Below are 12,387 nucleotides of genomic sequence, written 5' to 3'. Positions count from 1 at the left end.
CATTTTAGATTCAAGTTTATGTTCACATATTCATCTGTCCAAACTTTTATTATTATTGATTTATTTATTTTACTCCCGAATTATCACATCCCAGGATATTAACAGAGATTATATTATAATTCCATTGAATAACTGAACATTGTAAATTTTTCTATTTTGTCCTTGTTACATAAAGGCATCAAGTGGCGCCTTACGAAATGTCATTGCCCAACCCAGGTCTATACTGGGCTAAAAACATAAATGTCTCACAGCTTTATGGGCTTTTAAGAGTTGTGACATGTTTTTTTTTCTTTTTTAATCATTTTTTCCCTCAGTGTGTGAGAAGGACTTGGTGTTCCAGTCAGTGGTATGAAAATTGGACTCTCCAGTCTAAACAGCGAGGATGTGAGAGTCGGCGAAAGGGTTTCTTCCCAAAAGGGCAGCTGAGAGAACCTTGCTGACGCCACAGAGGTCATTAGTCAACTGTGATCCAGCTGAAGGAATGTTACACACTTAACCTTGAGCAGGGCCCAGAATGGCAGTGAGTACTGTCAACATTTGTTCAGGTGGCAGGTGAGGAGTTGCTCCACGAGAGCTCGACCGCATCACACACACACACACACACACACACCCACTGTCATGTGAGCGAAGGTCAGAACCGACGCAGGCTTGACATGTGCTCATAACACATGCAGAGAAGGGGCAGATGACGTTTGAAGGAAAGGTGACGCGTCGTAGATCCTGTGACAACCGGAGAAGGAGGAGACTGCCGTTTAATAATCCACAGAATCTTCTGGATCTTACTCACTGTTTTAAATAGATGGATGACTTTTCTGAGTGGTCAAATATTTGTCACCACCTTGTCAAAATCTAGACTCCTCAGGGGTCACAGTATGAATTATCTGTGCCGCATTATGCCAAGAAGAAAAAGCTGAGATTCATCCTCTAGCGCCACTATGACCTCCCTACTATGGAATCAGATATGGGTCAATAATGATCAAGTAAAACGTTTTACATTGCAAATAGTATTATATTATATTTATCTATATTATTATTATATTATTATATTATAATATTATATTATTATTATTGTGACATGTCACATGTTTCATTGATGGTAACATATTTTGTCTTTCAGCAGTCCTACTTCCTGTGTGAGTGACATTCCTGATGGGTTACAGTTGCTGCAAAATGAGGATGTCATGGTACAGTTTTTTTTTCCTCTGCTTTTGACCTTAGTGGGCTAATTGACATGCACTCTACAGTCTAAGCTTTGCTTAGGTTTGATAGATGGAAGAGCTTTCCTTATTCATATATAAATAATATGGCTCCTGTTATTTATTGACCGTTATAGTTTAGATGATGATGCAATTTCAGCATAGACAATGACTTCATTTCCCTCATTTCCTCCTGGTTGAAGAAACATCAGACAAAGGCTCCTTCACTGAACAAATCCTCAACTGTGGCTACACAGGTCCTATAAAGGACGACAACAAGGCCAAAGTAGCAAGATCAGTGTCAAGTTGTGGTATAATATGTGTTCATTTGTCGAGCAATTGTCATTTTTCAGTTATTTTTTACCCTTAGTCCAGATAGGCTTTTTTTCCCCATTCAATAAAAAGAAACATATTCAAACCTGTTGTCATTAAATTCAGTTTTTCTAAAATTATCATGATAAATATTGTTATCGAAATGTTTTCTAATTTATTTGACAATGTGACAAACTTGTTTTTCTGTTGTGGAAGAGCAATCCTGCCCTTGCACTCGCTGCAAGGTGAACTGCCATGCTCAGGCAAACTTCGTGAGGGACTCCCAACTCCCAACTGTACGGTCTAATATATGAGAGGGAACGCAACTGTGAGCCTTGCCATGAGCCCCGTGTGGTGCAGCAGCTGCTTCTTTTATCTCTGTAAACAAAGGTATCCTCTGTGACACAACATACTGTAATGGGCATGCTCTCTTAAAACTTTTTTTTTTTTTGTTTATTTATTTTTACTAAAAAGCATATCAACTAAAATGCAACATGCATGCCATTCATGATCAATTTTCCTTTGTTTTCAGTTGGAGAGACACTACATTATGTCTCACCGAGCCCCAGGGTAAGGTTGGTTCTACTTTTAAAGTAGCCAGTATTCTGACATCTATGTCTCAACCCACCACAGATCATTCCACATAATTAAATAATAAATAAAATTCAGACAATTCTGTCATTGAAATGACAATGCTTTTCTTTCTTACTGTAGTCTTTAAATGTATTTAAATATTGGGTTTGTAATTTTATCAAATGTGTGCAGTACCAAACGATCAATTTTCCAACACAGACAGAAGAGTGCATTAAAATCGATCAATTCACAAACAAAGCTGATTCCAGGCTACAAGCTTTGTTGTCCACTTACATACATGTGCACAGATACAGTCATTACCCACTGCACACTGTGTGAATTATGATGAGTTGAAGATAGTCATGACAACAGCACTAACATTTGGTGAAGAATTTCAAATATACAAATGTTTTTCTTTTTAAATCTCATTTTCTGTTTGTAATATCATAAGTTTTGCTTGACTATTATTGACCCAAATCAGATTCCATACCCTACAACATGGAGGCAGGCAGCCCAGAGCCACATGTGGCCCTTAGCCTGCTTTCTTTCAAATGAAAACTGATATAAAGTGTCTGCAGAGTTCTATTTCTATATTTTAGGTGTTAAACCATGATGAAGAAGTACTTTTCAGATGCACTACTCGTGGAAACCAGTTGAAAAAAAAAGGCAAACTGCATCAGTCAGGAGGAAGTATTGGATTACAGTTTGTCTGTCCTTTGGGCTGAATTTCCAGTCGATACACTTGTTTCCTGTACTCTAAATGTGAATATGTAACCAAATAGCTGCAATTGAGGTGCATGAGAAACATGCTAACAACACGAGAAAAGAGACTTAACACTGTCTGCCTTTGCATTTTAGTCCAGACAAATCGCCACGGAAAGGTTGCCGACCACTTATGATATGGATACATCCAAGAATAGACCCGACACCTCGCAATCAGCTGCTGGTCAAGCAAACTGCAGCTCAAACCTCTAATCTGGTGACACAACAAGCCTTCAAAAATGCACGGCACTCACATGTCGCTGGCAATGGAGGAGTTTCGGGACATAGACTTGGGCGAGAGGTCGTAGTCGCTGTCCGAGCGGTAGAGGAATGACTCTCTCCGCTGGCTGTGGACAAAATTGGCCTGCAGGATGAGGCCAGACCCCGGGCTGGCCATGGGGTCCAGTGGGCTGCGACCTGATGATGTTCCATTGTCCACGTCGAAACTGGTGAGACGGAGAAAGAAGAGACGTGAGAGTTGGTTATAACAGAAATGTTGGTCACGGATACTTTTAAATAGCGGCCCCAAAACAAGTCAAGGAAGTCACTCCTGCAAGTCCTGCAATGTCAACTCAGCAGTTATGACCAGAAAATAGATTTATTGGAGAACGTTAAAAAATAATTGCTTTTCTTACATTTCATCTGGAAAAAAAATCAACTTTTTCTATATATATATATATATATATATATATATATATAAAATGCTTGTAAACCGAACGAAGTTCATATCAGAAAATGATAAAAATGAATTCTGAATAATAATCAATTTAAAAGTCAATCAACTAGAAAGAAACAAGAACACATTAGAGGGGCATTTAAATAATTGTCTTTTTACTTTGCTTATTCCAGTGCTAACCAAGTTGATAGGCAAGGGATACCCTGGAAAGTCTTCTAGGTCATCACACATCACAGACAGACAAACACACACAATTTGGGGAATAACAGTCACAGATTTATGTCTGTGGGTTAGCAGGCGATGGCAGGGAACTAGAGGGTCTAAAGGCAACCAGAGAAAGCAGCGAGAGAACCGTTCGAGTCAGAGAGGACCCAGGTTTCTACCCACCAGCCCTGGGATTCGTCTTCCTGTGAGACTGAAGCTAGCCTGAAACACCATACTATCAAAGTCTCAGTCCAAAAATGTTGATCCTGCAGTCACAATCACTATCAACCGTCTCTCAAGAAAGCACATCCAAAAACAATAGTTCATCGTGCAGAGAGAAGTCCTTTTTGCAAGGTCTAAACAGACTCAGTAGAAACACACATTGCTCACCAAAATATGGATAAGAATTCAGCATCAACTTACATGTTGGTGTCCACTAGCATTGTCAGCCATGCGCAGGAAAAAGCAACACAAAGTGATGCGCAAGACACTGCCACTCCAACCTGAGCTAAACCTCTGCTGGTGTCACCGTACGAGAGGGAATCCTTCTAGAGTGACACATGAGTGACGTCTCTTCTGCTGCGATCATCCGCATTAATCCAATTTAATCTGCTCCTAAACCAGTACGGGACACCCAGCTCAAGACATGTGTGCCCATCTTCTTGCATAATGAATGTCAATTATTCAACACTGGCTGGAACATATCCACTAAAACACTTCAGTAATGACAGCACAACAATTCTGTCCAATCATTTTAAGTCTCCGCTGACACTAAGACGGAACAGGTGATGCTGATGTACGGAGGGAGGAAAAAAAGCTGCGGTGGTTTATGGATGTTTTCTGAGAAGCTCTTACAGAGGAGGAGAGAATCTGCTGACGGTTCCTCCCCCCGGGGTCATATCGCTGACAAAGTCCAAGGATGAGCTTTAGAGTTCCCATCATGCATTATGAATGTGACCACAGAACGGCAGCTTTCCTCCTCCCGACTATCGTGCTGGGATCTGCTTTGCTGCACGGCAGATCAAAGAAGAGAATTATTTTGCCCAAAAGTCACATGATTTGAGTTTGATGAGCGAAAACATTGTGATTTCTCACTTGCCAACATTCTCAGACGACTAAGTCAAAGGAGGTCAAAGGTTGAATGGGAGAAACTGAACCGACAAGTCCGTACAAACACGAGTTTCAGCTGCCAGTCGACCCTGAAGCAGCCGGGACATGACAGCAACATAACCACTTTGCAAGTCTCCCAAATATCATTATCCATTGTGCCAGCAGTGTATAATGACAATGTTTCATTCAGGGCTCCAAAGTACTTTTTCTTGGCCAGTCACCACTTACTTGAATTATAAACAGCAGTGCTATGAGGCGATTCAAACACATATTTTCATTATTTGTTGAGCATTTTTTTTTCATTTCCCAGGTGCACAGGTTTGGGGTTTTTCCAATTGAAACACACACAAAAATTCATTTGTTGCCAGGAAGCCGTAATAAACAATTTCAACAATACTTAAACTGTCACAACTCAGCGAAAATAAAGAAGTACTACAGCAAAACATTAGCAGCGGTGCTTTATTATGATCATATTTTACATCAAACCTTAAAGGACCTGTGGTAAATTTACTTGACTGACATGTTCAACCAAGGCCAATTGAGTGATGAGGAAAAAAGAGCATTTTTAAAAAGTTTCAGTGTTTCCCATCGGGGGCTGCCAAGTCAGCCTTGTCCGATCTGGCATCTCTCCCGAGGCAGACCTATCCTCCTCACGTCCTCACCACCAAACTCACTTCCTCTTCTCCTATCACCTGGTATATTCATTCTTCTGTCTCTCCAAACCATCTCCCTAAATGTGTCTCCCAACTCCTCTGCAGGCTGCCTTACCACAAGCTTTAGCATCTTCCTCTCTGCTAATGTCAAGCTTTCGGTTCACTGTAGGAGCTACAGCCTTCTCTCCTCTCCTGCTGACCAACCAAATAAATCCGACTAAACCGCAACATGTTCTTTTTCAGAAGCTAAAGCCGATCACTATCACTCGAAAACAACAGGACATGCCAGGCATTTCCCTCTCGAAACCCCACGGCTACATGCTGAAGTATCACTGAGATCTCAGAGAGTGGCAGCATTTAAGTGAGTTTGCGAGTGGAATAGGATATTTTGGCTGGCGGCCTGGAAGCAGAGCGAAGGGCAAATGTCTTCAGTAACCTTCCCTCAGCCCCCTTTTATTGGCGTTTCTGCTCAAGTATGGGAATTTCAGTGCCCCAATGACGCACAAACTTCATTAAAATTCTTTGTTCTGTGAACCTAAACGGAACATTAATCCACACACATTCCATATCGATGTGTACCAATGACTGTGCACTGAATACCAAGCCTGGAAATATGCAACACCCGATTCCTCATCACACTTCATTGGACGTCACAGCCTGTAACACGATGCTCAGACACAACTTTCACTCACTAACAATGTGTTAGCGTGTCCGAACACTTGTGGTGGTGTTGAACCAGCTGTGACATCACAGCAGGAATGCCTGACTTTGTTTCCAACACAAAGCTGTTTCCTCATTGGGGGGTCGGAAAAAAGGACGGACATTGTTCACTTGTTTCACACAGAATTAACTTGACTTTTTATTAGTGGACCTGCCATCTTCATTGTACACTCCTCTCACTTCCCTGTCCGCTTCTTTCCGCCATCTGTTTCAACAAACTTCACTCTTCCTCCATAAACACAACTTTCTTGGGATCACTTCAGTTCATGACGATTACTTCCGAGCTGTACCTGCACCAAGAGAAAAGCCCTTGTGAGCGTGACCAGCAATTAATCATTGTCAGTGATCAGCTGACTGGCGACCCATGATGATCCCTGTGGTGGATAATTGATCAGCTGACCCAGAGCTGGTGATGAACCAGTGAATGATCGATGCATCAGAGGTGCAGAAGGACCGAGGAGGCAGACGTGACGCAACACAACGTGGAGAAAGGAGCACCACTGGGGTGTGTTGCTGTTGCTGGCCATGAAAAAGGCTATTGTCTGTTACTGTAACTCAAGCCGGATCACGAAACTTTATCTCGGTGGGAAGCTACATCACCGTGGCTTGTCTGTGCAATGCATTTCATCCTTGTTCAGTCTTGTCTCCACTCCTTTGGGAAAACCAGCATCAAAGTTCTAATATAACCAGGTTTTATACCAAAGAAAGTGCATTTAATGCACTTGATATTCGTACTTCATTACACCAAATGTGAACGACAGCATAAAAGTCTGAAGTAAGTACCGTGTTGTACAAACAAAACGGCAACAGTTAAAAGTGCTCAATTCCTACATTTAAGTTTAAAGGATTGAGGACTGGAGGGAAAAAAACCCCACAACACTTTTTGATCATCTGATGTAAAATCATCACACAAACTGACTGACAGTAACACACTACATAAAAGACCACACAGACACACACACATACAACAACCTTCTCATGGATACTGTCCGTCTCTTTGTCACACTCGACCTCAGGAAACAACGCACTCATCCACAAATAGAACAACTGGCATGAACACCCAGCAGGACGCCTTCGTGTCAGAGCTGAAATACTGAATCATTTCATAACCAGAGACAAAGCACTGAGACAGTGCATATTTCCACCGCATTTTGTCACTTGGAAGGTGATGAATTTAGTTTAAATGTTCCATTCTTTCCTTTCAAAACCTTCGTCAATCCAGATGAAACAAAACAAGTTTCCTTATTCCTAAAAATGCTGTTTAAAGGGGACCCAGTTTCTCTTCCTTAGTGATCAAATCTTACATCAAAATCAAATTCTAAATCTTTGTAATTTCAGTTTGCAAAATGGCCACCTTGCTCGAAACACTGTTTACACTGAAAGACTATAAACGTGGGTGAAGAGTCGTGCCTGTGAGGCCCTCCCACTTTCAACTGGCCACAAATTCACAGAAGCCTTTAGAGCAGCTTTAAATGAACCTGACTTACGTGTCACCTTGGAAAGACGATAGCATTTCAACCCGTAAGTTATGGCGAATGGTGAAAGCATGTGAAGCCACACTCCCGAACAGATGCCGATTGTGGTGCGCTGTCACTGTTGATGTGTGGAGATGTTAACTTTCTCCCTCAGTTCACGTTTGTCCTCATTCTTGTCATGCAGTTTTATTCATCCAAGAGAAGTGGTGTTTGTACGTGGAAAAAGTCATATATCTACATCAGTGACAGCAGCGCCACTCTCAAGACACGGACGAGCCTCATAGGTTCCTTTTATATCTGTTCAGAACTCTTCAAGTGATTTCGATCACAGACAGCAAAAAAAGAACTTAACATAAAAACTGTGAAGTATCTGAGGTTTGTCCAGTCAGAGCTGTAAACGTCACCGCTCGCTGCTGTCACTGCTCTATTCAGACGACTCAGTCAGTCATGACAGACTTACAAAGACGTCACCATGGCGATGAAGAACCGCCTCTAATTGCTGCAAAGCAAGCATAACACACCAGTTTAGCACGTTCCAGCCAAAAAGCTAAATCAACAACAAGCTATCTAACAGATACATATCATCTCCTGAACACAAAGAGCTCTGGCTTTAAAGACGCAGATAACCTTTGACACACAATCGCCTGGCTGCAGTTGGCTCCATGTGGCGGACACATACCAGACCCGAGCGCAGGGTCGCACATTCCTGTGTGCTTTACCTACACTCACCACAATATCTTCTGCATGGTGGGAAGGAAGCAGTGGTGTTCACAGGGTGTCAAAATCACACAGCTCAGCTCACCAGTCGCTCGCAAACATACTGTGGGAAAACCTACACATTCATACAGAAAGTCTGCTCCTGTTTAGTCAAGCTCGTGGGCACGGCAAGCACACGTTGATGGATTCACTCGATGAGCCATTCACTAACACAAAGACACGGTAAAAACAACAGCACAAGATTATCTCACTATCACTGAGGGTCTAAGAGGACACTACGGATCTGTACATACCTCAGGTTAAATGTTTCAGCGTGGAAGATTTTTGGCATGCTAGAAACAAAAAAAACAGTTTTATTTAAAGCAACTTTCAGAATATCAGGGGTCGGGAGGACTTCTAAGAGCCGCTGCTTTAAGAGATACTCCTCCATGTCTAAACTGTGGAATGTAAATCTCCCAATTCTGGGATGAATAAAGACAGTCGATCAAAAATGTGAGTCAAAGTGAAACACTTCCTTGTCACATGAGCTGTCTTTTCATTAGATATCAGTGGCTGGAATCTCAGTTTTATCTTCTACTTTAAAATAAAGCGCCATTGACTGCAAGTTTCCTCAGCAGCTATGGGAATGATGAGATGCTGCGAAAGAAGCTTTGATAAGAGGAGTACAAGAAGAGAGGCGGGCAGGACAGATGGATGAATTCTTTGTCCAGCTGATCTTCTGGTAGACGTTCAAAAACATGGCTCGAACAAACCTGTCAGATTTTCTGCTTCAACATGAGAGAACTCCACGGACAAGGTTCTGCTTGAACACGGACCTCCACACCTGACGTCTGTTTTTACAACCCAAAGGCCCAGTTAATGTTTTCACCACACCTGGAAGTCATTATTCTGCTGAGCCGGTTGTGAAGTAGATTAATAAACGTGAGAACACTGCAGGGAGGTCCAAGGGTTCAGACACATGCGGTTGCTCGGTAACTCCAACACCTCATGCCGCCCAAATGCTGTTTTTTTTTTTTACCCTGTTTGTTCAGGGTTATTGTGTTTACAGCTTAGTCAGAGATCCAACATGGAAAAACTGTGAATATATAATACCAATGTTAAAGCTACAGGGCTGCTTCTTGGTGAGAAATGAGTGCTGACAGGCAAGGACAAGTTAAGACAGAAGAAGGAGGGAGTGTGGTGGTGGAAGGGTGGAGGGCAGGGCAGATTGTGCCCCTGGCTGTGCAATCTGCATCCTGCCATAATCTACAGTCATGTGCCGTCTATTGAACCTGACAAAACACTGACCCAAGAAGGGTGATTGTCAGAGTTTTTTGGGAAGTTGGTTTGGTGGAAAGTCAGTTCAGGACATCCATGATAGCATTATCTTAGCCATCCACGATAACAATCAATGTAGCAATATCCAGCATACAAATAGCTCAGGTGATCTGAGCAATGAGTAGGGAACCAAGACTTACCTGGATCAAAAAATGAATCATGAAAAATAAACTAAAAAGGCGCAAGGACAGTGCATACCTCCCAACGTGTTATTTTGGTATCAGTGCTCGCCGTATACTTTACAGAATTAGTCTTGAGTATGTCAAGAGTGCAATGTGGTGAATCGGACAGCAGGAAGCAGTAGCGCTCTGTCAACACCGTACACTGAGGCTGAAAGAGCAAACCTTCAAATCCACATTTCATCTCCACAGACACATGAAAGTGGATTTATTTCACTTTGTGTTCTTAAACTGGAGCTGGTGACATGACCAGACTATTGAAAATAATAGGGAAACGGTTTGTAAATCCAAACAAAAGAGAATAAGAGCCAGTGGCCAAGTTTGAAGAGTCTTATATGCAAAGTTCTGATGCACCGATGACACACTACCCTGCAACTAAGTCCCATAAAGGATTACAAGAAACACTCATTACAGAAAATGTCTTAAATGATGAAGCGTCAATGGTTTTGAGTTAAAATGAATTATTATGAATTATTAACCTTCTTAGTAGTTAGTAATAGATTCAAAGAGCTCAGATCACTTGTGCGGCAAGAGCAGAGATAAATACGAGCTATTCCACAGCAAGACTCATTTCACCACCTGCTTGACTATAGATAGACGGTGATGCTTTATCAACAGAGTCCATATGTTGATTGAGCAACACTGATAGGTTGAAGCAGTGAAGCCAGAAGGAGGCAGAGAAGGTGTGAAGCACAAAGAAATTGAGATTATTGTCTCTTTACCATATTCCTTCTGTGTTCTTCAGCGAGCTGGTGGAGCGCGACCTGGGCTTAAGAATGATACTCATGGTCCGTCTTTTCCTTCCACATCCACTCACTCTACTGTACATATGCGCACACCCACATGAGCGCACAGCTAGTTAGGCATTAGGAGATCCGGGCGTCGCTCCCTCGCCTTAGTCCAAGAATCAGCAATCCTTCTGTGAACGGATATTCCTCTAACTGTCCAGCAGCTCCCTCTCCTTCCAGTTCAGATCAATCTGCTGACTTCTGAGACACAAGGGAGAATCCGTTTTCCTCCTGCATGACTTCACTACCTCTAACTTGCACCACTCAGTGATCTGTCTCGCTGCTGCAGCTCAAGCATGTCTGGAGAGGGAGGGGTTGTTTGGTCATAGTAACTCCTCAAGGGCGGGACTTCTATCCCCCTTCAGCTCTATCAATCGTCTCAAGAGTCACAATACTGCCACAGTAACCTAAAACCCACAGCCTAGCAAGTCAATGATTACGAGAGGCGAGAGATAGTGACGGCCAAGAAGATTCAGGAGCGGTAGGAAATCTGAAAGGCTGCTCTGAACTGATAAAGCAAAACAAGAGATTTTTGATGTCAGATGACTTGAGACCATAGCAATGATGGCAACGAACTGCTTAAAATAATTGTCAGGATTTAACATTTAACCTAACCCTAACCCTAACCCTAACCCTAGAAATATATTGTTGAACCACAGACACACCATAATAAGAATAAAAATAATTATGTAATACAATGTAAATAATAGTGTAAATAAGTCGATATTCATTAGGAATAAAATAAGTAGAATTATATAGGAAAAAAAAGATGTGATGAGATGCCCATTTCTTCTTTTACTACAGTCCATCAACTGAACATATAAATTAAAGAAACAAAATGTATTAATAATTTCCCCTTAAAAACTTAACACAGTATATATCTTCTGACTGCTCTATAGTGTCCTAACTATAGTGCAAGTTTATCAGAAGCAAGTGTGACATTCAAATGGCCATGAAATGAATGGAATGATCATCAGCCTGGTTCTCTCAAGGATTCTGCCTCAGCATTTCTCTTGCTATGCACTGCAGATATAAGTGACAGGCGACTCTGAAGTGACTATTCAATCCAATCTGTGACGGCTCAATAGCAGCTTCTCCTTCGAAGTGAGTTATTTGGACCAAGTGCGACTCAGTTTGAGAGACTGAAGCTTTGACTTCACTATGATGTCATGAAAGTAGGCGTCTTGATTCTTCTTCATGTGTTTCATCACAATAGCAGTGCAAGGAAATCTTCATGTTTAAAGCATTTGCACGTCAGTAAACCTCTGCGCAGAAGTAAGCAGCGGTGACATCAGCAAGAGGAGGGCTCTCTTTTGTCCATGCGTTCAATAGACGGACATCCATCTGCGGCTCTATTGTGGAAGAATAAATTGCTCATTGTGGCGTCAGTACGGCGGTCATGCCGGTCACTGAGTCTTCTCAGAAAATTACAAATTCATGCTGTCATGGGGAAAACAGACAGCCTCGATATCTGCAGCTGAAATTATATAAACAGACAACACGTGAGCACACGAGTGGATTTGAAGCACCAGCTTCTCTCAGGTGACGGCGAAAGCTTTTACATGTTGTAAACACATGTACAGTGTAACAACATTAGAGAGGGTCAGGTTGCCGAGTGTATTGATCTGAAGGTTTAGCCCTAGTGTCACCACACGTCACTCTCGATAGACGTAGAATGCCAACGATTTTTATAGACTTGGTATGA

At 42.0% G+C, this 12,387-nt stretch overlaps 1 protein-coding gene across 14 annotated transcripts in view; it reads right to left on the bottom strand.

Moving 5' to 3' along the window:
- The window catches only part of pde4d (phosphodiesterase 4D, cAMP-specific), a 182,484-nt gene that overhangs the window by 16,649 nt on the left and 153,448 nt on the right, over positions 1–12,387 (bottom strand). For 12 of the 14 annotated variants that reach the window (XM_053869799.1, XM_053869805.1, XM_053869795.1 and 9 more), the window contains one exon: positions 3,098–3,289. In XM_053869799.1, the coding sequence (XP_053725774.1) occupies positions 3,098–3,289 (192 nt within the window). Of the gene's footprint in view, positions 1–3,097; positions 3,290–8,691; positions 8,731–10,616; positions 11,262–12,387 lie in introns of those variants that run through there. The other 2 variants (XM_053869801.1, XM_053869803.1) reach the window with 2 other exon arrangements.

This window comes from Synchiropus splendidus, chromosome 7, assembly GCF_027744825.2.
Source record: "Synchiropus splendidus isolate RoL2022-P1 chromosome 7, RoL_Sspl_1.0, whole genome shotgun sequence".
In the NCBI taxonomy this organism is placed as follows: domain Eukaryota; kingdom Metazoa; phylum Chordata; class Actinopteri; order Syngnathiformes; family Callionymidae; genus Synchiropus; species Synchiropus splendidus.
The sequence above is the reverse complement of the archived record's forward strand: the minus strand, read 5'-3'. Positions and strand labels throughout refer to the sequence as shown.